At 47.0% G+C, this 26986-nt stretch overlaps 1 protein-coding gene across 3 annotated transcripts in view; it reads right to left on the bottom strand.

Moving 5' to 3' along the window:
* Positions 1–26986, bottom strand: part of ABCD3 (ATP binding cassette subfamily D member 3) — a 312071-nt gene that overhangs the window by 59162 nt on the left and 225923 nt on the right. For all 3 annotated transcript variants that reach the window (XM_029618697.1, XM_029618696.1, XM_029618698.1), the window contains 3 exons: positions 22988–23079; positions 22826–22904; positions 22623–22686 (listed from right to left, as the gene is read on the bottom strand). In XM_029618697.1, the coding sequence (XP_029474557.1) occupies positions 22623–22686; positions 22826–22904; positions 22988–23079 (235 nt within the window). The remainder of the gene's footprint in view (positions 1–22622; positions 22687–22825; positions 22905–22987; positions 23080–26986) is intronic.

The raw sequence follows: 26986 nt of genomic DNA, 5'->3' as shown, positions 1-26986 counted from the left end.
ACTTTTTTATTAACACTTTTTTTAAATAACCAATTTTAAAGCAGGATCCATGCTATAGAGGTGGGTGTGATGAAGAAATGTCATTTTGGCTCCCCCCCCCCCCCAATTCTTCTGTCTAGCGACACCACTGATTTTCTGTGACCTTAAGCATTAGTACAAGAATGATTAAGGGGGGATGCTGGAGAGGTACACAAATGCATTAGCCCCCGGGTACTGGAGACCCTTGGTGCACCACTGGGTGCGAGTCATATGGGGCTGCAAGCGGTGGCAAAGAGGAGTGGAGATTTGGCGGGCCGCGAGCAGTGCCCAACCTGCTCGTGACCGGAAAACCACACAGTCAGCGGGCATGATCGAGAAGGAGGTAGGAATTGGGCCGAGACCGGGGGGTGGCGGCACAACGAGGGGGGGGCGCAAGGGAGAAGGCTCGCCTAGGGCTCCAAATCCCCTTGCACCGGCCCTGGAGATACGCATAGTGAAATTGCTATTCTTGCACATTCCCAAAGATTACATGGGCCAATCACTAAAAAGTAATTTTTTTTTTTTTTTACCTTTGCTTTCTCATCTTAGTTTTCTAATTGGTTGGTCACAGGCTTTTTTTCCCCACCTTTCCTTTCTTATTTTTTTCCATCTTCTCTTTCTTATTTTGCCAATTCCTTTTATATTGTCTTTTTTTCTGTTTCTTTTTTCTCCATCTTCTTCCCTCAAACACACAGTCAGGTTCTCATTCTCACATGCATTTCTCTCTCTCTCACACACACACTCAGGCTCTCACTGTCACATGCTCTCTTTCATACACACAGTCTCTCACTGGCACATGCTGTCTGACTCTCACACACACAGGCTCTCTCTCACTCCCACATGCTGTCTTGCTCAAGCACATGCTGTCTCTGCAAACATTCAGGTCCTCACTCTCACACACAATCTCTCAACTCATCTCATACACACGCATACACACACCCCCTCTACAGACCCTCAGCCTCTCTCTCACCTCTGGGCCTCCTCTTCACGGGTCGCCACAGGATGGGCTCTGCAGCAGCCCTAATCTTCTCGGGCCGCGGCGGCCCTGCTACTGGGCCTCTTCCTCTTCTCGGGCTGCTGCGACTTGGAATTCGCAGCGGCCCGTAAGCGCAAGCGCTGCTTCTCTTCTGCACACGCTGATGCTCCTCCTCCTTCCTGCCCACGCGGGGCAGGAAGGAGGAGGAGCATCAGCGCGTTTAAACGCAATCTTTTTCTTCGGGCCGTGGGGACGTGAGCCTCACCATGGCCCTGCCTATCTGCCTGTCACTGCGCCACATGAGCCTCCCTGCGCCCGGGGGCATTGGGGGTGGAGGGGTCCGGAGGGTGGGGGGATACTAAAAAACTAATTTTAAAGGGTCGGCGCAGCCGATATAAAAAAAAAAGGCTCGGCGCAGCTGATAAAAAAAAAAAATAAATAATAATTTCCCGATAGTCCACGAAACGCTGCGCGTGTCAGCAAAAACGTCTCGGCGTGTCACCTCTGACATGCGTTTCATAGGTTAGCCATCACTGGCTTAGGATCACTGTCCTGCTCAAAGGTGAATCTTCTCCTCAGTTCCAAGTCTACAGCAGATGGGAAGAGGTTTTCCTCCAGAATCTGCCAGTATTTTGCACAATCCATCTTTACAAGCCTTCCGTCCCCTCCCTGCATGACAAAGCTGCCATCACCATGCTTTACTGTACAGATTGTATCAGGAGAGTGATGTGCTTTGTCTTTATTTAATTTGTTAATCGCCTAAATAAAACCTAGGCAATGTACAGCATAAAAACATACATAAAATAGTTGTTATACATTGCATACATATATTAGAAATATACTTAGATAAAGCCAGACAGTAGCCACATGAGAAGATGCTTGCAAAAGTGTCATAGCTTAATAAAAAGCCTTCTTAAACAGCCATGTTAATCTGTTCATTTTACATCACACATCTATTAGCATTGAAACAAAAAGTTCTACTTTGGTCTCACCACATCAAAATCTTCTCCCACATGAGTGCAGTGTCCCCTACATGCTTCTTTGCAAACCCTATGTGGCACTTCATACAGCTTTTCTTCAGCAGTTCTTTCTTCTTGCCACCCGCCCACATATGCCAGAAAATAAGAAATTGCCATGCTGGGTCAGACCAAGGGTCCCATCAAGCCCAGCATCCTGTATCCAACAGAGTCCAAACCAGGCCACAAGAACCTGGCAATTACCCAAACACTAAGAAGATCCCATTCTACTGATGCAATTAATAGCAGTGGCTATTCCCTAAGTAAACTTGATTAATAGCCGTTAATGGACTTCACCTCCAAGAACTTATCCAAACCTTTTTTGAACCCAGCTACACTAACTGCACTAACCACATCCTCTGCCAACAAATTCCAGAGCTTTATTGTGTGTTGAGTGAAAAAGAATTTTCTCCGATTAGTCTTAAATGTGCTACTTGCTAACTTCATGGAATGCCCCCTAGTCCTTCTATTATTCGAAAGTGTAAATAACCAAGTCACATCTACTCGTTCAAGACCTCTCATGATCTTAAAGACCTCTATCATATCTCCCCTCAGCCGTCTCTTCTCCAAGCTGAACAGCCCTAATCTCTTTAGCCTTTCCTCATAGGGGAGCTGTTCCATCCCCTTTATCATTTTGGTTGCCCTTCTCTGTACCTTTTCCATCGCAACTATATCTTTTTTGAGATGCGGCGACCAGAATTGTACACAGTATTCAAGGTGTGGTCTCACCATGGAGCGATATAGAGGCATTATGACATTTTCCGTTTTATTAACCCATTCCCTTCCTAATAATTCCTAACATTCTATTTGCTTTTTTGACTGCTGCAGCACACTGAGCCGACAATTTTAAAGTATTATCCTGTTGTGAAACAATCTTGAAATTTTCCCCAATCTCAGCTAGAGCACGCTGTAGTTATTTTAAAATAATCTTAGGCCTCACAGTGACTTTCCACAGCAGTTTTCTTAACCTACAGTTACTGACTTTAGTGGGACAGCCAAACTATTTCCGCTTTACAATGATGGACCTGATAGTGCCCCCCCCCCCCCCAAGGGATATTTAAACACATTGACATTTTCTTATAGCCTTCCCCCAATCTGTAGCTATGAACAACATTATCCCTGACTTTTTTTTGGGCAGCTAATTGTCATGCATGTTTTGACCTTTGCTTGAAATTCACATTATTCTTTCAGCCACCTTGCTGGTGGCTGAAAGGAATCAGTAAATTTTTGCTTGGGACATTGTCTTTTTTAAAAGTATTGGGGCAAAGTTAACTATTTGGGAATATTATTTAGTAGGGATGTGAATCGGATCCGATATTGGATCCGATTCACATCCGATATCGGATCCGATTCACATCTATAGAGATGTGAATCGGAACCAGAATCGGATCCGATATCGGATCCGATTCACATCCCTATTATTTAGTGTGTTTGTGCTTTTAATAGTCAGTAAGGCAGTGAATAAACAAGTTAGACTATTTTTAAATAGTCGGTCAATAAGGCAGCTAGTAAGCAGTAGGTAGTGTATTTATTTTTAAAAGTCTGTAAGGCAGCTAGTAAGCAGAACTGAGTGTTTGTATTTAAAAAAAAAAAAAAAAACCCACAAAAAAAAACAAACAGAAAAAGTAGCCAGAAGCTAGAAATAAGCTAGGAGCAGTGTATACCTAAGTAAAAAGGTTGAAAAGTTCAGCTCAGTTAACTCACCTTGGAAAGGTTTTGAGGGTAGTGTGATTTGGATTGAATAGGTACCAACATTTGTTAATCAAGAGACCAGTGTGTCACTCTGGCTGACTAACTGAAGTTAGACTGTTTATGGGTAGAAATCCCTTGTGTGTCGGGGAAGACTATAGTGATACTACCGTCCACCTGGTCCACCTGGTATACTACCGTCCACCTGGTCAAGATGGTGAGACGGACAGTGAAATGCTAAGAGAAATTAGGGAAGCTAACCAAATTGGTAGTGCAGTAATAATGGGAGACTTCAATTACCTCCTCCGTTTGTTTCCTTTGTAAGTGGTTGAGACGTCTGGTCCCGCTGAAGAAGATACTTGGCTCTTACTTTAATTGTTTTTATATGCCCCTGAGGAAGCTCACCCGGCGAAACACCGGCCTGTGTAGGGCTATGCTGTTAAATGTTTATGAAAGAGTCATTTTTGCTTATTTGAACGGAGGACATTTTTAATCTCTCGAAAAAAGAAAAAAGATAAAAATTGTTGAATTAAATAAATGAGGAAGGTGAATGATCGATAAGACCGGTTAGTGTCTAATTGAAAGATACATAACGTCAAGGCTTGCTGACACCTTCATAGGCTATTTCTTGAAAATTATTTGGGTTCCACATTTTTGTATATTAGACTTCAATTACCCCAATATTGACTGGGTAAATGTATCATCGGGACACACTAGAGAGATAACATTCCTGGGTAGAATAAATGATAGCTTTATGGAGCAATTGGTTCAGGAACCTACGAGAGAGGGATCAATTTTAGATCTAATTCTCAGTGGAGCACAAGACTTGGTGAGAGAGGTAACGGTGGTAGGGCTGCTTGGCAATAGTGATCATAATATGGTCAAATTTGAATTAATGACTGGAAGAGAAACAGTATGTAAATCCACGGCTCTTGTGCTAAACTTTCAAAAGGGAAACTTTGATAAAATGAGAAAAAATGAGAAAAATTGTTAGAAAAAAACTGAAAGGAGCAGCTACAAAAGTAAAAAATGTGCAAGAGGCATGGTCATTGTTAAAAAATACCATTCTAGAAGCACAATCCAGATGTATTCCACACATTAAGAAAGGTGGAAAGAAGGCAAAACGATTACCGGCATGGTTAAAAGGGGAGGTGAAAGAAGCTATTTTAGCCAAAAGATCTTCATTCAAAAATTGGAAGAAGGATCCAACAGAAGAAAATAGGATAATGCATAAACGTTGGCAAGTTAAATGTAAGACATTGATAAGACAGGCTAAGAGAGAATTTGAAAAGAAGTTGGCCGTAGAGGCAAAAACTCACAGTAAAAACTTTTTAAAATATATCCGAAGCAGAAAGCCTGTGAGGGAGTCAGTTGGACCGTTAGATGATCGAGGGGTTAAAGGGGCACTTAGAGAAGATAAGGCCATTGCGGAAAGATTAAATGATTTCTTTGCTTCGGTGAACCTAGAAGATGTGGTAGACCTGATTGACAAACTGAAGAATAGTAAATCACCTGGACCGGATGGTATACACCCCAGAGTTCTGAAAGAACTAAAAAATGACATTTCAGACCTATTAGTAAAAATTTGTAACCTATCATTAAAATCATCCATTGTACCTGAAGAATCGAGGATAGCTAATGTAACCCCAATATTTAAAAAGAGCTCCGGGCGATCCGGGAAACTACAGACCGGTTAGCCTGACTTCATTGCCAGGAAAAATAGTGGAAAGTGTTCTAAACATTGAAATCACAGAACATATAGAAAGACATGGTTTAATGGAACAAAGTCAGCATGGCTTTACCTAAGGCAAGTCTTGCCTCACAAATCTGCTTCACTTTTTTGAAGGAGTTAATAAACATGTGGATAAAGGTGAACCAGTAGATGTAGTATACTTGGATTTTCAGAAGGCATTTGACAAAGTTCCTCATGAGAGGCTTCTAGGAAAAGTAAGTCATGGGATAGGTGGTGATGTCCTTTCGTGGATTGCAAACTGGCTAAAAGACAGGAAACAGAGAGTAGGATTAAATGGACAATTTTCTCAGTGGAAGGGAGTGGGCAGTGGAGTGCCTCAGGGATCTGTACTGGGACCCTTACTTTTCAATATATTTATAAATGATCTGGAAAGAAATACGACGAGTGCGATAATCAAATTTGCAGATGATACAAAATTGTTCAGAGTAGTTAAATCGCAAGCAGATTGTGATAAATTGCAGGAAGACCTTGTAAGACTGGAAATTTGGGCATCCAAATGGCAGATGAAATTTAATGTGGATAAGTGCAAGGTGATTCATATACGGAAAAATAACCTATGCTATATTTATACAATGTTGGGTTCCATATTAGGTGCTACAACCCAAGAAAGAGATCTAGGCGTCATAGTGGATAACACATTGAAATTGTCGGTTCAGTGTGCTGCGGCAGTCAAAAAAGCAAACAGAATGTTGGGAATTATTAGAAAGGGAATGGTGAATAAAACGGAAAATGTCATAATGCCTCTGTATCGCTCCATGGTGAGACTGCACCTTGAATACTGTGTACAATTCTGGTCGCCGCATCTCAAAAAAGATATAATTGCGATGGAGACGGTATAGAGAAGGGCTACCAAAATGATAAGGGAAATGGAACAGCTCCCCTATGAGGAAAGACTAAAGAGGTTAGGACTTTTCAGCTTGGAGAAGAGATGGCTGAGGGGGGATAGGATAGAGGTATTTAAAATCATGAGAGGTCTAGAACGGGTAGATGTGAATCGGTTATTTACTCTTTCGGATACTCTTTTGGCACTCTTTCGGATACTCTTTCGGCACTCCATGAAGTTAGCATGTGGCACATTTAAAACTAATCGGAGAAAGCAAAATTGCTTTCCTTGTAATAGGTGTTATCCCAGGACAGCAGGATGTAGTCCTCACATATGGGTGACATCAGTAACGGAGCCCTAGTGCGGGAAAACTTGTCAAAGTTTCTAGAAACTTTTGACTGGCCCTGTGAGGCCACTGAGCATGCCCAGCATGCTATGATATTCTCTGCCACAGGTGTCTCACTTCAGTCTCGTGTGTAGCAATAAGCTTTAGCAAAAATAAAATAATAAAAGTATATGACCCAACTCCGCGGGGTGGCGGGTGGGTTTCGTGAGGACTACATCCTGCTGTCCTGGGATAACACCTATTACAAGGTAAGCAATTTTGCTTTATCCCAGGACAAGCAGGATGCTAGTCCTCACATATGGGTGATTAGCAAGCTAGAGGCTGAGTCATTTCAGATGGAGGCAACAGTGAAGTGTTGTTGTTGGAAATGAGGCAGCCGAAGATCACAGTAGGTTGGTTGTAGAAGGAGTTGGGTTTAAACTGGAAACAAGTTCTTTAAGACAGATTGTCCATAAGTTGAATCTTGTCGTCCTTGCTTGTCCAAACAGTAATGAGCTGCAAAGGTGTGGAGAGAAGTCCATGTTGCTGCTTTACATATGTCAAGGATTGGCACTGAATGGAAGTGTGCTACTGAGGTTGACATTGCTCTTATTGAATGAGCTTTTACTCGCCGTTGGAGAGGAAGGTCTGCTTTTTCATAGCAAAACTGTATGTAATCTGCTAGCCAATTGGATAGAGTATGTTTACCCACTGCTTTACCTGGTTTGTTTGGATCATAAGAAACAAATAGCTGATTGGACTTCCTGTGTATTGCAGTGCGGTGTAGATAGAAGGATAGAGCACGTTTACAGTCTAAGGTATGTAGAGCTGCTTCTCCTGGATGGGAGAGAGGCCTTGGAAAGAATGTGGGTAAAACTATGGATTGGTTCAGGTGGAATTCCGTAACTACCTTAGGAAGGAATTTTGGATGAGTACGGAGAACTGCTTTGTCATGAAGAAGCTTTGTATAAGGTGGATAAGTGACTAGCGCTTGCAATTCACTCACCCTTGTAGCTGAAGTAATGGCTATGAGGAAAATGGTTTTCCATGTGAGGAATTTTTGATCACAGGAGTCTATGGGTTCAAAAGGAGAACGCATAAGTGTCATTAATACGAGATTTAAGTCAGATTCTGTAGTTGGAGGACGAATGGGTGGTTTGAGTTGAGTTAAACCTCTCATAAACCTGCTGACGAGAGGTTGTGTGGCAAATGGTGCATCTCCCATTTTATTATGGTAAGCAGAAATTGCACTTAAATGTACTCTTACGGACGAAGTCTGGAGACCAGAGTCTGAAAGATGGTATAAGTAGTCTAGGAGAGAAGTAGTAGTGCAAGTGAAAGGATCAAGTTTGTTTTGGTTGCACCACAAGGCGAATCTCTTCCATTTAGACGCGTAGTTCTTTCTTGTGGAAGGTTTACGTGAAGCTATGAGTACCTGAGATATATGGGTGGAAAGATTGAGTGGTTGTAAGATTAAGCTTTCAACATCCATGCTGTCAGGGAGAGGGATTGAAGGTTGGGATGGCGCAACTGACCCAGATCCTGAGTTATGAGAGTAGGAGCTATTCCGAGACGAATTAGATCCCTGACTGAGAGGTCTAGAAGTGTGGGAAACCATACTTGTCGAGGCCAATATGGGGCTATGAGTTTCATGGACCCCTTGTCCTGTTGTAGCTTCACTAGAGTTTTGGTTATGAGCGGTATTGGAGGATACACGTATAGTAGGCCTGAGTTCCAAGGGCGAGCAAAGGCGTCCTTGGCTGGTTTGTTGTTCTTGTTGTGCAGGGAGCAGAACTTGTCCACTTTGTGATTCAGATAGGATGCAAAGAGGTCTATTGTTGGTTGTCCCCAACGTTTAAATATCCTGGTCGCTACTGCAGGATCCAGGGACCATTCGTGCGGTTGGCATTGACGACTGAGTCGATCCGCCACTACATTGTGTATGCCTGCTAGATAAGTGGCTCGTAGGAACATTGAGTGATTCAGGGCCCAATCCCAAATCTGTGCTGCTTCTTGGCATAGGAGGTATGAGCCTGTACCTCCTTGCTTGTTGATGTACCACATGGCTACTGTGTTGTCCGTCTGGATAAGAACAGTCTTGTGTGAAAGGCAGTCCTTGAACGCATGCAGTGCATAACGTATAGCTCGAAGTTCCAGAAAATTGATTTGATATGTTGCTTCGAGTCGTGTCCAAGTACCTTGGGTCTGGAGAGTGTCTATATGAGCTCCCCATCCCAAGGTGGATGCATCTGTAGTTAATGTTATCTGTGGAACTGATTGTTGGAATGGTAGGCCCCTGTGCAAATTGTCTTTGTTCATCCACCATAGTAGGGATGAACGTAGTTGGTGAGTCACTTGAATTGAAGAATAGAGTGGCTGAATGGCTTGGATCCATTGTGAGCGTAATGTCCATTGGGTTACTCTCATGGCGAGCCTTGCCATTGGAGTGACATGTACTGTGGAGGCCATGTGGCCTAGTAAGGTGAGAAACTGATGAGCTGTTGCTTGTGTCCTTGACTGGATCGAGTATGCTACCAAGGATAGTGTTTCTGCTCGATGCTCGATCTTCGGGTAGAAAGGCTTTTGCAAGTGTGGTGTCCAGATCTGCTCCTATGAATTGGAGCAGAGGAGATGGTGTGAGATGTGATTTTTGATAATTGATGAGAAATCCCGTGGAGTGAAGTAGAGCAATTGTTTGATTGAGAGAAGTTATTGCTCCTTGTTGAGTTTGGCTTCTGATGAGCCAGTCGTCTAGATATGGGAAGACATGGACACCTTGTTTGTGTAAGTGTGTGGATATTACTGCTAGACATTTTGTGAATACTCTGGGAGCAGCGGCGAGTCCGAATGGCAGCACTCTGTATTCGAAGTGTTGATGACCCACCGTGAAACGCAGATATTTTCGGTGAGGAGGAAATATTGGGATGTGAGCATAAGCGTCTTGAAGATCCAGAGAACAGAGCCAATCTTGTTTTTGGAGAAGTGGAAGCATGGTGCCTAGAGAGACCATCCTGAACTTTTCTTTTTTTAGAAATTTGTTGAGATTTCTGAGGTCTAGGATGGGACGTAAGCCTCCTGTTTTCTTTGGAATGAGGAAATAACGGGAGTAGAACCCTCTGCCCTTCTGAGGCCTGGGCACAGGTTCTATGGCCTTGGATTTCAGAAGGGTGGATAATTCTATTTGAAGTTGAGAAATGTGATTTCTCTTGGGATGAATTTGACTTGGTGGAAAATCTTCTGGAATTGAAAGGAAGTTGAGTTGATAACCTCGAGATATTATGGACAGAACCCACTGATCCGTTGTTAATGTTATCCAAGTGTTGTAAAATTTGGATAATCTGCCTCCTACAGGGAGTTCTGGTCGAGGATTTTGTGATTGGCTGAGTTCCCTGGAGATAACTTCAAAAGCCCGCTGCAGGACCTGTCTGAGTAGCTGGCTGGGGCCTGGGCGGTCTTTGTTGTCGAGGTTGAGATCTGTGTTGAGGCCTTGTTTGTCGAGGCCTACTCGCAGGAGGATAGAATCCCTTTTGGCGGTAATAGGGTTTCCTTATATCTCTTCGCTGGGTTCTACAAATCGCATGGGAAGTAGATTCATGAGGTAGGGAGGAGAGCTGTCTTAAGGTCTCATTATGTTCTTTCAGTTGGGAGACTGCTTCTTGGACCTTTGTGCCAAACAAATTGTCTCCCGCGCATGGAAGGTCCACCAATTTCTCTTGGACCTCTGGTCGTAGGTCTGATGCTTTAAGCCAGGCCCATCGTCTAGCACTTATTCCTGAAGCTGCAAACTCTGGATAAGTCTCAAAAGAATCGTATGCAGCTCGTACCTCATGCTTCCCAGCTTCAAAAGCCTTGTGGATGAGGTTTTGTGCTGATTCTCTGTATTCTTGAGGGAGAGATGGGATGAACTCCTCCATCTGCTTCGAAAGGTTTCGTTGGTATTGGGTTATATATAGCTGATAAGCTGCAATTCTTGAATTCAGCATAGCACCCTGAAAAACCTTACGACCTAAACTGTCCAGAAACTTATTATCCTTTCCAGGAGGATTAGAGGAATGTACCCTTGTTCTCTTTGCTTTCTTCTGAGCAGATTCAACCACTACTGAGGTATGTGGTAATTGAGATTTTTGATATCCTGGTGCAGATTGGACTAAGTATGTTGAGTCCATTCTTTTATTGATGGGTGGAATTGTACAAGGATGTTCCCACATTCGATGTTGAAGTTGAAGGAGAACATCATGTATAGGTATTGCCATGATTTGTTTAGGAGGATCCACAAATTTGCATAACCTTACAAGTGTCTGATGACGTAGATCCTGTTCCGACTCTAATTTAAAAGGGATAGAGTCAGGCATATCCTGGACAAAGGCAGAAAAAGTAAGGTCCTCTGGTGGGGACTGTTTTCTTGGGTGTGGTGGTGATGGGTCAGACATAAAGGTTTCTGATGTATCTGACTGTGAATCACTCCAGGTATCGTAATCTGGAGTGTGAGGTCGTGTTTTCTGGGGAGCAGAAGGAGGAACTACGCCAGATGGTCCTGGAATAGGTTCTGGAGGAGAAGAGTCTTCTTCTACTGGATTCATCGGTAAAGAATCTAGTAGATCCTGATACCTCTTATGAATTGCTGAATATAAAGCTGATTCAGCTGATACTGCATCTCCAGAAGGACCTGGCATCGACAATGCTGCATGCGGCACCGATGACATCGTTGAAGTTGGTTGAGTAATCGATGGCATCGAAGAAATTCCGGTACGCATCATCAAGGATGAAGTCTGAATTGAGGGTAGAAAAGAAGCCATACTTGAAAAACTTTGAGGCTTCGATGTAGACATCGATGAGAAAGCTGTTGTTGTACTTTGCATTGATATATCCCTCGGTATCAGAGAGGATCCAGGCTTCAGAAAAGAATCCGTTGAGGTAAAGTGGATGGTGGATGGTATTGGAAAGGAGATCGGCATCGAGACCGTGGACGGCATCGAGACTGTGACTGGCATCAAGACGGTGGTCGGCCTTGGAACGGTATCAGTCATTGATAACGTGACCGGCATCGGGAGTGTTCCCGGCATCGGGACGGTGCCCGGCATCGGGAGATTTCCCGGAATCGATCTCGGTGGTATCTCAGTCATCGGCACTAGTTGTGCTGGCATCGGTGACATCTTAGATAGGGCAGATGTCACCGGCATCGGCGGAGTTTCCGGCATCGGTGAAGGCACCGGTAAACTGTCTTTTATAGCCTGTAGGACTGTTTCCTTTATGAACCCAGTTAAGTCCTGCGGTATCGGTGTAGACAACGGTGTTGGCGGAGACGATGCTGTCTGTGTCGTATCTGTCTTAGCAGGCCTCTCGGGCATCGAAGTATCGGTACGTTTAGGCCGCTTTTCGATCAGTTCCTCCCGGATAGGTGTCGAAGGTGAGGCCAAGGCATGTCGATGGCGATGTTTGTGTTTAGGCCTTACCTCTACCGCTGAATGGATCGATGATGTCGATGGCGTCGGTGAGGATTTTCCTTCCGAAGTCTGTAGTCGGCGCTTTTTTAACAAAACTTTTTGAGGAGCACCTGCCGGTGAGGATTTCTTGGAGTCGATGGCGAGGGGATTAACTGCAAGCTGAAGAGTTGTCGAATCTTCTCTTGTCGTAGTTTTCGTCTTTCAGCGTTATTTCTTGACATTTTCACACGATGAAATATCGTGTTGCTCGCCTAAACATCAAAACGCACTCTAAGTGCGGATCGGTAACCGGACATTGTTCGATTGCACGTCGGGCATTTTTTAAACCCAGACGCCATGTTGTCATCGACGGCTGCCGATGACTGGAAATATATATAGCGTATATCCAAAAAATTTTTCACAAGTTACTTCACCAGCCGGGGAGTGAGAGGAAGTGAGATCCCGTGAGGGAGAATTTATGGTTTTTAGAAAAAAACTGAGAGAACTCTCAGGGGGCTCCGGTCCGTGCTGCTAGCCAGCGGCGCGTAAAAACGAAGACTGAAGTGAGATACCTGTGGCAGAGAATATCATAGCATGCTAGGCATGCTCAGTGGCCCTCACAGGGCCAGTCAAAAGTTTCTAGAAACTTTGACAGAAGTTTTCCTGCACTAGGGCTCCGTTACTGACATCACCCATATGTGAGGACTAGCATCCTGCTTGTCCTGGGATAAAGTTCTTTTTCACTCAACGCACAATTAAACTCTGGAATTTGTTGCCAGAGGATGTGGTTAGTGCAGTTAGTATAGCTGTGTTTAAAAAAGGATTGGATAAGTTCTTGGAGGAGAAGTCCATTACCTGCTATTAATTAAGTTGACTTAGAAAATAGCCACTGCTATTACTAGCAACGGTAACATGGAATAGACTTAGTTTTTGGGTACTTGCCAGGTTCTTATGGCCTGGATTGGCCACTGTTGGAAACAGGATGCTGGGCTTGATGGACCCTTGGTCTGACCCAGTATGGCATGTTCTTATGTTCTTATCTAGGAGTATTTGAATCAGCTCAGCTATTGTGACTGGACACAGGTGGGCTCTAACTTATTATGCCTTTTGTTAAGGCAATCATTTGAACCAAAGCTAATCTGTGTGCAGTCACAAGGGCGGGAAAACTTATGTTGCTTTTAGAATATTTCAATAATTGCTCTTTCATGTTAAAACTGTTCAGTATGATGTGTAGATCAGTGAAACAAAACCATTTTAATGCATTTTCATTTGTATTTTTTAGACAGCAAGAAGATGAAAAATATACAGGAGTGTGAAGACTTTTATAAGGCACTGTAGCTGTTGAGATGATTATAAAATCTGATGGTAAGACTGCGGGTGGGGTGTATAGTAGAGGTGGATTAGGTGTTGAGACTAAACATGGAACTTTTGTATTCATCTCTCTAGGATTGTAGAGAACCAAAAAGAGTAAATTCAACAAAAACTTTTGGATACAGGACATTATCTTGTGAGATCCAAGAATCTGGAACACCTCCTAAGATGTGAAGACAATAATAGCTGGCCAGAGGGAATGGCCCAACTGCTCTCTTTCTGTTCTGATGTACTGTGCAAGTACACTAAGGACCATTTTTGATCCTGGCTTAAATGCCCATAAAATCTATTCATTAAAAGGTCAACTTGTATCTTTTTTTAATTCCAGTTTTATTTGGGGCTGGCATTTACAGACTGCCTGCTCACAGAGGGGCCAACACTTGTAACAGGGCAGCTTCCTGAAGGGGTAGGATAGGCAAGACAGGTATAACAATCCCTTGGGCAGTCTACCTGCATTAACCACAAGCAGCAGCCCAGTCCCCCAAAAGAAATGGAATTTAAAAAAATACAAAGTGAAATGTTAAGGAATAAACTGTTGTGATTTTTGATGGGCATTTAAAGTAATATTAGAAGACATGAGTTTACAGTAGAGCAGGGGTCAGGAACCTTTTTGGCTGAGAGAGCCATAAACGCCACATATTTTAAAATGTAATTCCATGAGAGCCATACAATATGTTTAAAACTAAATACAAGTAAATGTGTGCATTTTATGTAAGATCACACTTTTAAAGTACAATAAGTCTCTGAAAATATTACACCAGGCCTTAAGACACCAATACATCTCCTATTAGGAAAACGGACCAAGTCAGGCTGCTATAGAGTCCTACACAGAAACTACACGCCAGCAGAAAACCTCACCTGAATCACGTGCTGTCCCTCACCTAACATAGAATAAAGAGACCAAAACGCATAACAAGAAGCATGCAGACAAAAACTGAATTGGAAACTGCAACAAGCCAGAGTCTCTGTATGCAGTGTAACAAAGGAAAAAAGAAACATCACACATCCTTATAAAACAAATCAAGAATATAAAATCATCAGCAGTAAAACGGTACTAACAAAAAGAACATATTTCGAAACAGCTGTTGAGTGGAATATCCAATAATTAAAAACTCATATAAAACATTCCAGATACCAACAAAATATTTCAAAATAGCAGACACAAAGATCCCAGTAATGAAAAATAATAAGGATACAAAATTTTTTTGCTCTGCATACCTGGGAACGTTTGATATCCAGGTGTCCTGAGATTGTTCTGAATTAGCAGGAGGTGGGGTGGTTTGCTTGGAACTTTCTCCTCTCTCAGTCACATACCAGCGCTCTCTCTCACACTGGCTCTCAATGACACACCTATACACACATGCTCTCAGTCACTCACATATACAAATGTTTTTTCTCTCTCACTTATATAGGCTCTTAATTACACATTTACACACATGCTGTCTATCTTTTCACGCTTACACACACACAGGCTTTCAATCACATAAATACATGCTGTCTTTTTCTCTCACACACAGACTCTCATTCACATGCTTACAAACATGTCCTCTCTTTCTCTCATTTACACACAGGCTCTCAATCACATACTCACATGCTCCCTCACCTAAATCAGCTCTCAATCACACACAGACACACATGGTCTCTCTCTCCTCATTTAAACACAGGCTCTCAATCACATACTCACATGCTCCCTCACCTAAATCAGCTCTCAATCACACACAGACACACATTGTCTCTCTCTCTCATTTAAACACAGGCTCTCAATCACATACTCACATGCTCCCTCACCTAAATCAGCTCTCAATCACACAGACACACATGGTCTCTCTCTCTCATTTAAACACAGGCTCTCAATCACATACTCACATGCTCCATCACCTAAACCAGCTGTCAATCAGACACAGACACACATGATCTCTCTCTTACTTATACACACAGGCTCTTAATCATACATACACATGATCTCTCTCACACACAAAGGATCTCAATCATACACACATACTCTTTCACACAAACAGGTTTTCAATCACAAACTTACACATACAGGTTCCCAATTGTAAACTTACATTCATGCTCTCTCCTCTCTCTCACAGGCAGGCTCTCAATCACAGACATACTCTCTTCACATATACAGGCTCTCAATCATTCACATACATGCAATCTCTCACTCACACACACAGGATCTCAAACACACATGCTTGCTCGCTCATTCACTCTCTCTCTCCCCCTTCCCCCCCCCCCCCCCCCCCGGGAACTCGCGGCGGCAGCAGCAGCAGCCACCTCCAACGCTAACCTCCTTCATTTTCAGCCCTCGCGGAGGCGAAGGGCGAGTCCCATCGGCCGCGGTTGAAGATTTTCATTTTCCTCCGAGCCGCGCTGGCAGTCACCGGCGTGCTCTCTTCTTCCGCGGCCCGGAAGAGGAAGTGGAGAGCATCGGGTGCCTGCGCGGGAAGACCCGCGCAGGCACCCAATGACTCCAGCGCTGGCACCCCGGCTTGACACCCCGATGACTCCGCGCAGGCACCCGGATGACTCCAGTCGGCGTGCTCTCTTCTCCTCCCCCCCGCGGCCCGGAAGAGGAAGTGGTGAGCATCGGGTGCCTGCGCGGAAGAAGAGACCCACGCTAGTGTGGTCTCTTCTTCCCGCGCAGGCACCCGATGCTCTCCACTTCCTTTTCCGGGCCGCGGGGGGGGGGGGGGAGGAGAAGAGAGCACGCCGGTGCCTCTGACTCCAGCTGTCCTGCCGCGTTCCGCCCGGGCTGACAGCATTTTAAGCCCGGGCGGCGGAGGACCGGGGAGCAGCTGGGTCAGCGGGGAACCGCGAAGTATGGCGACACTTGTCTGCGAGCCAGATGCAGCCCTCAAAAGAGCCATATCTGGCTCGCGAGCCATGGGTTCCCGACCCCTGCAGTAGAGGATTCCCATACCGAAGCATAGATTTCTCAGTCTCCTCCATGCATGCTGTATCCTTAGAAACTGCAGTAGCCCTAACACTACCTTTAACATAACCAAATTCAAAATTCAATCATCCTTGTTATAAAGGCAGTGCTACCACTTTAAATCTGCTTTCTCAGTTGTAAACTGCTGATTTGAGTTCTAGTAGCTTTCTCAGTTTTTGTAATACAAAGTCAGGCAAGACAGTGGTATCCAGGTTATGCCAGCTTTCTTTATGCTGCACGTCCCCCAGTTCTGCCCATTCACCTCATTTTTATTTTTAAGAAATGTAGAGGTTACTTACCTGATAATCTCGTTTTCCTTAGTGTATGCAGATGGACTCAAAACAAGTGGGTATAGTGTGCTCGTGCTAGCAGTTGGAGACGGATCTGACGTCAGCACGGGTACATATACCCCCACAGGAAGTAAAGCAATTCAGTAATCTTCCTTGCAAAGCTGCTATAGCTATATGAGTACTGACCTATCGATTAATTAAACAGGATTACCCTGACCGGTTGATCGTAGCTGGAGACCGCCAGGATTCTCAACCGGAAGGCGTCGACACCCGGCAGGGTGGATGCCCTATGTAATAAAACATGGCTTACCTTGAGCCTGTGAAATCCCATGAATATTGGCAGCTGGGCGGGATGCTGAGTCCATCTGCATACACTAAGGAAAACGAGATTATCATGTAAGTAATCTCTACATTTCCTAGCGTGTAGCAGATGGACTCAAAACAAGTGGGATGTACAAAAGCTACTCCTGGACTGGGCGGGAGGCTGCCTGCTGTCCGTGCAGGATTGCCCTCGCGAATGCGGTGTCCTCCCTGGCCTGGACATCCAGACGGTAGAATCTGGAGAAGGTATGGACGGAGGACCACGTCGCCGCCTTACAGATCTCAGCAGGCGACAGCATCCGAGTTTCTGCCCAAGAGGCCGCTTGCGCTCTGGTAGAGTGAGCCTTGACCTGTAGAGGCGGTGATTTTCCAGCGTCTACGTAGGCTGCCTTGATAACTTCTTTGACCCAGTGGCGATAGTTGCCCGTGAGGCCGCTTCCCCTTGCTTCTTCCCGCTGTGTAGAACGAACAGATGGTCCGTCTTTCGTATTGCTTCGGACACTTCCAGGTATCTGGACAGTAGCCTGCCGATATCGAGATGGCGTAGAAGTCGACCTTCTTCAAACCTTCTGTGGTAGGTAAAGAGATGGTTTGGTTGAGGTGGAAGTGTGAGACTATTTTGGGTAAGGAGGAGGGAACTGTGCAAAGATGGATGGCTTCTGGCGTGATTCGGAGAAACGGATCACGGCAAGACAGTGCTTGTAGCTCTGAGACGCGGCGTGCTGAGCAAACAGCCAGCAGGAACACCATCTTCAAGGTTAACAAACGGAGGGACAGGCCTCGAAGTGGACGGAAGGCGTGTCCCGCTAGAAAGTCCAAAACTAGGTTGAGGCTCCACAGAGGTATGGGCCACTTCAGTGGCGGACGAATGTGTTTGACTCCTTTCAGGAAGCGTGAAACGTCCGGGTGTGTGGCGATGCTATTGCCGTCACTCCGTGGACCGTAGCAGGAAAGTGCTGCCACTTGGACCTTGATGGAACTGAGGGACAGACCCTTCTGAAGACCATCTTGCAGGAAATCCAAAATGATAGGAATCTTAGAGGCATGTGGATTGGTGCTATGCACTTCGCACCAAGCTTCAAATACTCTCCAGATCCTTATATAAGTTAGTGATGTGGAGAACTTGCGAGCTCTGAGGAGTGTATCTATTACCGGCCCTGAGTATCCTCGCGTCTTCAGTCTAGCCCTCTCAATGGCCAGACCGTAAGAGAGAATTGAGCCGGATCCTTGTGAAGTATGGGACCTTGTCGCAGCAGGTCCCTGTGCGGAGGCAGGGGTAGTGGAGTCCCTGCCAGCAATCTTCTCATGTCTGCGTACCAAGGTCTTCTTGGCCAGTCCGGGGCCACTAGAATAACTAGGCCTTTGTGCCTCTGAATCCTGTGTATAATGGTGCCCAGCAGGGGCCATGGCGGAAAGGCGTACAGCAGGATCCCCTGGGGCCATGGTTGTACCAGTGCATCGATCCCCTGAGACAGAGGATCCCGCCTGCAGCTGAAATACCTGGGTACTTGAGCGTTGGACCTGTCCGCTAGTAGGTCCATGCCCGGGGTCCCCCACCGATTCATGATCATCTGGAACGCCGTGGGTGACAGTTGCTAATCCCCGGGATGTAGGCTTTCTCTGCTGAGGAAGTCTGCCGCGGTGTTGTCCTTCCCGGCGATGTGGACGGCGGAGATGTCCTGAAGATTGGCTTCTGCCCAAATCATCAGGGGAGTTATTTCCAGTGACACTTGTTGGCTTCTGGTTCCGCCTTGTCTGTTGATGTATGCCACCGTGGTGGCGTTGTCTGACAGTACTCTGACTGCTCGATGTCGCAGTCTGTGGGCCAATCACAGGCACGCTAGCCTGACTGCCCGTGCCTCTAGTCGGTTGATGTTCCATCCCGACTCTTCTCTGTTCCACCGCCCTTGGGCGGTGAGTCCTTCGCAATGTGCGCCCCAGCTGCTCAGGCTGGCGTCTGTTGTGAGCAGGGTCCAGGTCGGAGAGGACATCCTGGATCCCCGGCTCATGTGGCTTTACTGCAGCCACCATCGCAGCTGATTCCGTACCCTGGCTGGTAGAGGTAGGTGTACGGTGTAAGTTTGTGATCGCGGGCTCCACCGGGATAAGAGGGCGCATTGTAATGGCTTCATATGCACCCATGCCCATGGTATCACCTCCAGAGTGGATGCCATGAGGCCGAGGACTTGCAGGTAATCCCACGCTGTGGGCCGGACAGCGCGCAGCAGGGCCTGCAGCCGATCCTTGAGCTTTTCTCTTCTTTTGGTAGTCAGGCTGATTCTGTCTGCCTGAGTGTCGAATAGGACTCCTAGGTATTCCTTTGACTGAGATGGCTGTAGGGAACTCTTGCTTAAGTTTACTACCCATCCTAGGCTCTCCAGGAGAGCAATCACTCGGCTGGTTGCCCGATGGCTTTCTTCTGGCGATTTCGCCATGATCAACCAATCGTCCAGGTAGGGATGGACGAGAATTCCCTCCTTCCTGAGGGCCGCCGCCACTACTACTATGACCTTGGTAAAGATCTGTGGCGCTGTGGCTAACCCGAAGGGTACGCCCGAAACTGAAAGTGTTGGCCCAGGACCTTGAAACGTAGGTAGCGCTGATGATCCCGATGGATTGGGATATGCAGGTAGGCTTCTGACAGGTCTAGGGATGTGAGAAACTCCCCTGGCTGTACTGAATTTTTGACAGATCGCAGAGTTTCCATGCGAAAGCTGGGTACCCGTAGGTAACGTTTGACTGACTTGAGGTCCAGGACAGGCCGGAAAGTGCCCTCCTTCTTGGGCACTATGAAATAAATGGAATAATGCCCAGAATTTATCTCCCCTGCAGGCACTGGAATTATGGCCTTGAGGGAGAGAAGCCTCTGTAATGTAACATCTAGCGCCGTCCTCTTGAGGGGTAAACAAGGAGATTCCACAAACTTGTCTGGCGGGAGCCGAAGAAAGTCCAGGTAGTACCCCTCTCAGATGATGGTGAGGACCCACTGGTCCGAGATAATCTCGGCCCACCTGCGGTAAAAGAGGATCAGCCTGCCCCCTATGGCTGCTACCCCCGGATGGGCCGGCTGATTGTCATTGTGGGGTACGGCCGGGGCCGGAACCAGAGCCGGCTCCCCTCTTATTATGCTTAGGCCGAAAGGACTGGTTCCTGGCCTGTGACCGAGGTGCCTGGTAGCGAGTCCCGTAAGGGTTGAAGCGCTGAGAGGTTCTACCTCTGGATGGTCTAGAAGACGGGCGCTGCCTCCTGCGTGGCCTGTCCTCTGGTAGACGAGGTAAAGGAGAGGCGCCCCATTTGTTGGCCAGCTTCTCCAGGTCGCTGCCGAACAGGAGAGATCCCTCGAAGGGCATTCTCGTGAGACGTGTCTTGGAAGAGGAGTCGGCCGACCAGTTACGTAGCCAGAGCTGCCTTCTGGCTGCCACTGAGGATGACACTCCCTTGGCTGCCGTACGGACGAGGTCGGAGGCTGCGTCAGTAAGGAATGAGAGAGCAGATTCCATCCCTTCTCCCGGGGCTTTGTTCTGAGCCTGAGATAAGCAGGATCGCGTCACCACCGTGCAGCAAGTCGCAATTCGTAGGGACATGGCTGCCACCTCAAAAGCCTGTTTCAGGATGGCGTCCATACGCCAGTCATGTGTATCCTTGAGGGCCATCCCTCCTTCCACCGGGATGGTGGTGCGCTTCACAATTGCGCTGACCATGGCGTCTACCTGAGGGCACGCCAACAGGTCCTTAGTTGCCGGGGCTAAGGGGTACATGCCAGCCAAGGCCCGACTCCCCTTGAATGGAGCCTCCGGTGCAGCCCATTCCAGATCGATTAACTGCTGTGCCACTTGTAGAAGGGGAAAGTGGTGAGAAGTTTGGCGCAGGCCCTCTAACAGGGGGTTCACTCTAGGTTCCCCTGGGGTGTCATGGCCAGGAAGGGCCAGTTCCGACAGGCATTGCGAGATCAGGTCTGGAAGATCCGCTCTGGTAAAGAAGCGCCTCATGGTCCGATAAGGTTCTACCCCCGAGGGAAGCTCTCCCTCCTCGGGGGGCTCCTCTTCTTCTGCCGGGTAGTCTGAATCCCCATAATTGGGGCTATCAGGTGGCGAGTGGCTCGCCTAGGCCGCGAGGGTCCAGGTGCCGGGTCATTCTGGACGTACGGACCCGGTCGGGGAGCTGACTGCATTCTGACAAAGGTATGAATCCCTTTGAATAACTCCACCCAGGAGATCGAAGCCATATCTGGCCGCATGGGAACCAGACCCCCCTGGATCACTGGCTGCTCCCCGCTGCTTGCTGGCTCTGGAGTGTTCCCTGAGGAACCGGCAAGAATGCTGGGCTGTGACCGACCCTGGCCCGGAACTCCCAGGGCCTCTTCACATTGGGCACATAGGGAGTCTGCATCCTCATTTTGTGTGGCCCTGAGGTTTCATGCAGAGCAGAGATTGATGCCTGATTCTGGAGGTGCCGGCACTGCCGAAGCCTGGTCACACTTACTCTCCATGCCGCCAGTGAGCTCAATAAGAGCCTGCGCTATGCGCGAAAGCAAGCTCCTGAGATCAGCGCTCAGCAACGTGCGCCTATCAATGCACGCCTATGAACGGGCGCCTACCAATGTGCGCCTATGAACGGGCGCCTATCAATGTGCGCCTATCTAGCAATGTGCGCCTATGATCTATGAACGTGCGCCTATCGCCGTGCGCGTAGCAACGGGCGCCTATCACCATGCGCGTAGCAACGGGCGCCTATCGCCGTGCACGTAGCAATAGGCAAGACGCTTCAGGTAAAATATGATGGCGAGCAGGCAAACGAAATGGCGGCTTACTGAACTGGCCGCCCCAGAGGCACTCTCTGCTTCTCCTTGGATCCTCGGAGACCAGCAAGTAAATGTATACGCCTTACCTTGTCTTCGGCGCTTCCCGGCTGAAACCCGGGCGGTCTCCCCGGGGGAGAGGCCCAGTGCCTTCACCGCCACGCTCGAGGAGGTGCACCTGCTGCCTCTAGGCCGTGCCCGAACTCGTCTCGCTCGGGGGCCAAGTCCACGCCAGGACCGAGGCTGCCTCTAGGCCGTGCCCAAGCCCTTCTCGCTCGGGGGCAGGTCCCTGCTGTGAATCGGCCTCCGGACTGAGGCGCTTACCTCCGAGGGACCACGGAAGTCACCTCGGGAAACTCCACTGGGGGAGGGACCGACTGGTATCACCGCAGGAGTGTGGGGCTCGTCGTTAGTAGATATAGTCTAAAAAAAGATTTAGTCGTTAGAATTTGGAAGAACGCTCAGCGAGCGTGAAGGAGCTCCAAACTGCTTTGGAGACGGAAATTACTGAATTGCTTTACTTCCTGTGGGGGTATATGTACCCGTGCTGACGTCAGATCCGTCTCCAACTGCTAACATGAGCACACCATACCCACTTGTTTTGAGTCCATCTGCTACACGCTAGGAAACGCTGCTTTCCTGGTCAGAGTCAAGAGGAATGAGGCATATGGTCCGATCACCATGGAGACCAAAGCAAAAGTGCGGGAAACTCTCCACAACCCGCCATCATTATCTAGCAGAAATCGCGCCAGGAGGGAGGGGGTCTCGGGCCCTAACAATGGAGAAAGCTTTAATCACAACTCACTGGGGGCTGTACATAGTACCCTTGGTGTAGAATGTGGAAAAGCAAAACAGAATTAAGGCACAATATATGTCCATACCTCAAAATTTAGGTCTCGAACCAAGACGTCTCCATTAGGCGTCACCAAAGGAACATGATTAAACCTGTGTAAAGAAAAAATATATTAAAAAAAAAATAAAGGTGTGTGCACGTACAGCTTAATTAATACTATCCTGAGCCGTGAAAAAATGATTTTTTTGTCAAGTAAATTAGTTTGGCTGCATGGGCATTTTCTCCACATACTTAATGATATTGTCAACGATGATAATTTCTCCACTGCCAGCCACCAAGGGAGCCGTTTCTATTCTTTCTGCATCTAAAACTTCAGAGTAAAAACACATGTAAGGAAACAGACTTTAAATCAATCAGCTTCTGAGTGACACACACTGGGCTGAGAGAAGTTACCTTTGTCCTGTTGAGAAACCATAGTGCGCTCATATTTGCCAGAATTCAGATCCTTAAGCACTTGCATTAACTCTGTAATCCGAGCCGTGAAACTGCAAATTAAAAGAAAGTTGCATGTGAGAAGTTTGACACACAATTCCACAGAATCTTTGTTTTTATCCATAAAGGGTAATTCTGAATTTACACCAGATTTGCAATCCAAATACTTTGATGTATGGGCAGCTAAAGGGATTCGACATGTTGGTCATGTGGTGAGTGAAGCAGGGGGGGAATTTTTACATTTCAAGATCTCATTACTCAGCATGATCTGGAATCCAAGCATGTCCATGCTTCTCTGCAATTGCATCATTACCCACAAGCACTATCTAAAGCCAACTTACCTGATGACTTCGGAGTACAGGTAGAAACTTTATTTCAACTCTAACGCAAAAAAGGGGTGTTTCGGGGCTATACAAGGACCGCTTCCCACTACTTCACCGTGGTGATCACGTGAAGCTACTTAGCAAATGACAGCTGAATCTAGCATCAAAGTTGACTACTACGCAGATGGGAAATTAAACAGATTCCAGAAATGGTAGGGGATGCTACTTTGCCAAAGCTACAATATAAATTTATTCAAAGGGCTTCTATGGCACCTGCTCATGCCTTTATAGTGGGCATTGCAGAGACAGCTCAACATCCGAAAAGCAATAAATCCCGGGGATCCTGGGGCATCGTTTTTTGGTCCTGTCCAACCATACAAGTCTTTTGGGGAAAGATCAAAACTTATTTGATGAATATCTTGGGCCACCTTTTACTGGGTTTTTTTTTTTTTTTTGGAGGGGGATTTATTTGTTGACTACAGCACCTTTAAAGTTGAGGGGGGGGCAGTCATACTCTCTGGTAAAGGCCTGCCTGTTGGAGAAAGAAGACCATTCTTCTCGCCTAGTGGGATACTACTGCACCCGCATACTGGTCCTAGAGAAATCTACTTCATTCCCTCATGCAGATGGTAGAGTCTTTTAAAAATAAAAGTCAGAACCACATCTGCGATTGCTGTCTCCTAGCGCAAAAGGTTCTGTGCATAGTTACCCATAGGCTTACTTCATGCTGTGTAATTAAAGAAAATTGGTTCTTACCTGATAATTTTCGTTCCTGTAGTACCACGGATCAGTCCAGACCATGGGTTATGCCTCCCTTCCAGCAAGTAGAGTCAGAGAAAAACTTGAAAGGCACCCTTACTTAACCTGGTGTGCCTCCTGCATCCCTTCAGTATTTAGAATATCAAAGCAGAATAAAACTAGCAATGAATCAAGCAATAACAAAACTGTAAGAATCAACATGTGAACTTGTAATCTGTAGTGTTCTTTCTTAGTATGCTGCAATAACCTAACTGGAAAATGCGTGGACTCTTGAAATATAGATCTACTCGGGCGGGCGTCTGGACTGATCCGTGGTACTACAGGAACGAAAATTATCAGGTAAGAACCAATTTTCTTTTCCCTGTACGTGCCCGGATCAGTCCAGACCATGGGATGTACCAAAGCTTCCCTAAACCGGGTGGGACCTTGCGAGTCCTGCGCGAAGCACACCACTGTCAAAATCATCGCTATGCGGAGCCTGAAATTCCAGGCAGTAGTGGCGAGCAAATGTGTGCAGCGTCTTCCAAGTAGCAGTTCGACAAATCTCCTGGGGCGACACCAAGTGGCACTCGGCCCAAGAGGCTGCTTGAGAGCGAACAGAATGGGCTTTCAATCCCTCAGGAACAGGTCGACCTTTACAAATGTATGCAGACGCAATAGCTTCTTTCAACCAGCGTGCAATCGTTGTCTTGGACGCTTTGTGACCTTTCTTGGGACCGCTCCAAAGGACAAACAAATGATCTGAAAGTCTAAAGGGATTCGTGACTTCCAAATATCGTAACAGAGCTCGGCGAACATCTAGACGACGAAGTTCACATGCATGCGGATCATCCTCCAGATCAGGAAAAGCCAGAAGCTCCACTGACTGACTTAAATGAAAAGAAGATACCACCTTTGGCAAAAAGGACGGAACTCTTCGGAGAGAAACCCCGAATCAGAAATTCTGAAAAAAGGTTCTCTGCAAGAAAGAGCCTGAAATTCTGATACTCTGCGAGCTGAGCATATAGCCACCAAAAACAGTTTTCAATGTAAGGTCCATAACAGTTGACCTTTTTATAGGTTCAAAAAGCTGAGCACACAATACGAGAAGTACCAAATTAAGACTCCACTTCGGACACACCGGATGAACAGGAGGTTTCAAATGCCTGATTCCTCTGAGGAAACGTACCACATCTGGATGTGACGCCACCGAGCTACCAGAGTGCCTAGGGCCGCTACCTGTACCCGGAGGGAGTTAAAAGACAAGCCCTTGGCTAAACCATCTTGTAAAAAGGCCTAACATCTGAGCAATCGTAGCGTGTCTGGGGAGAATCTCTCGCTCAAGACACCATGTCTCAAAACTCTCCACACCCTAACAACAAGAGAGAGAGATGTTTTTCTGGCTGTAGCAGTATAGTGATAACAGCCTCCGAGTACCCTTTGATTAAGTCCACGAACCACGGATGCCAGGGCCATTCGGGAGCCACCAGGATCCCTGGGTGGACCTCTATCCTGAGAAGCACCTTGCCCACCAAAGGCCAAGGAGGAAACACAGAGAAGAACAGACGTGGGCCAAGGAAGTACTAGCGCATCGACCCCCCCTCTGTGCCGTGATTCCTTCGGCGACTGAAGAAGCGAGGAGCCTTGGCATTGTCTCGCGTTGCCATGAAGTCTATGTGGGGAGTCCCCCACCTGCGAGAAATGAGATCCATTGCTTGGTCCGAAAGCTCCCACTCTCCCGGATCTATGCGCCTGTGACTTAAAAAGTCCGCCTGTATCTTGTCCTTCCCGGCTATGTGAGTTGGCGCTAGCGTCGACAGATTTTGCTCCGCCCAAGCCATGAGCAGCTCCGCCTCGGCTATGGCTTGGCTTCTAGTGCCTCCTTGCCAGTTGATGTAGGCCACTATCGTCGCATTGTTGGAGAGAACACGAACCGCCTGATGGCGTAATCGGGGAAAAAAGTGTTGCAAGGCTAAGCGAACCGCTCTGGTTTCTAGCAAACAGCTCCCCAGCCGGAGAGACTGGCATCCGTGGTCACCACTATCCAGTTCGGGACTTCCAGATCCACCCCTCAAGATAGGGTGTGTGGGCGGCAGAAGGAATTGGAAATTCTCCGACTTGGGATCCCACTGGGAAAGCAATGCTCGTTGTAACGGTCTCATATGAGCATAAGCCCAGGTAACCACCTCCAGAGTGGATGCCATCGAGCTGAGAACTTGAAGGTAGTCCCAGGCCTTGGACAGTGGAAGAGCCAACAAGCAATGAACTTGCCCCATCAGTTTGTTCATTCGAACTGTCGGGAGAAAAACCTTCGACAGCTGTGTCGAACCAGGCTCCCAGAAACTCCAATTTCTGAGAAGGGACAAGGTTGCTCTTGGCCTGATTTATTACCCATTCAAGGGATATCAAGAGAGCGGTCACCTTGTGGATGGCTTCCACACAGCAATCCCTCAACTTCGCCCTGATGAGCCAATCATCTACGTAGGGATGAATGAGGTGCCCTTGCTCCTGAGGGACGCCGCCACAACTGCCATGACCTTGGTGAACGTACGGGGGGGGCGGTCGTGAGACCGAATGGGAGCGCACAGAATTGGTAATGCATTCCCAGGACCATAAAGCAAAGGAATTTCTGCTGATCCTCGCGAATGGGAATGTGCAAGTATGCCTCCATCAGATCCAGGGATGGGCCGGCTCCATCTCAATGTGTAGTCTTGGAGGTGAGAGAGGAGGACAAACCACCCTCACGGGAGCCTCTGCGTCCTCAAAAGGACAAGGTCCAGGCCTGGTTTCTGGCCAACGGCTGTCGCTGCCCGGCAGCCTGCTCTGCCGAAACCAACATTGTCCTTGAAAACAAGAGCGTGAAGATGGAAATCCTCTAGAGCAGGGGTGGGCAATTCCA

Source organism: Rhinatrema bivittatum, chromosome 10 (assembly GCF_901001135.1).
Source record: "Rhinatrema bivittatum chromosome 10, aRhiBiv1.1, whole genome shotgun sequence".
Lineage (NCBI taxonomy): Eukaryota > Metazoa > Chordata > Amphibia > Gymnophiona > Rhinatrematidae > Rhinatrema > Rhinatrema bivittatum.
The sequence above is the reverse complement of the archived record's forward strand: the minus strand, read 5'-3'. Positions and strand labels throughout refer to the sequence as shown.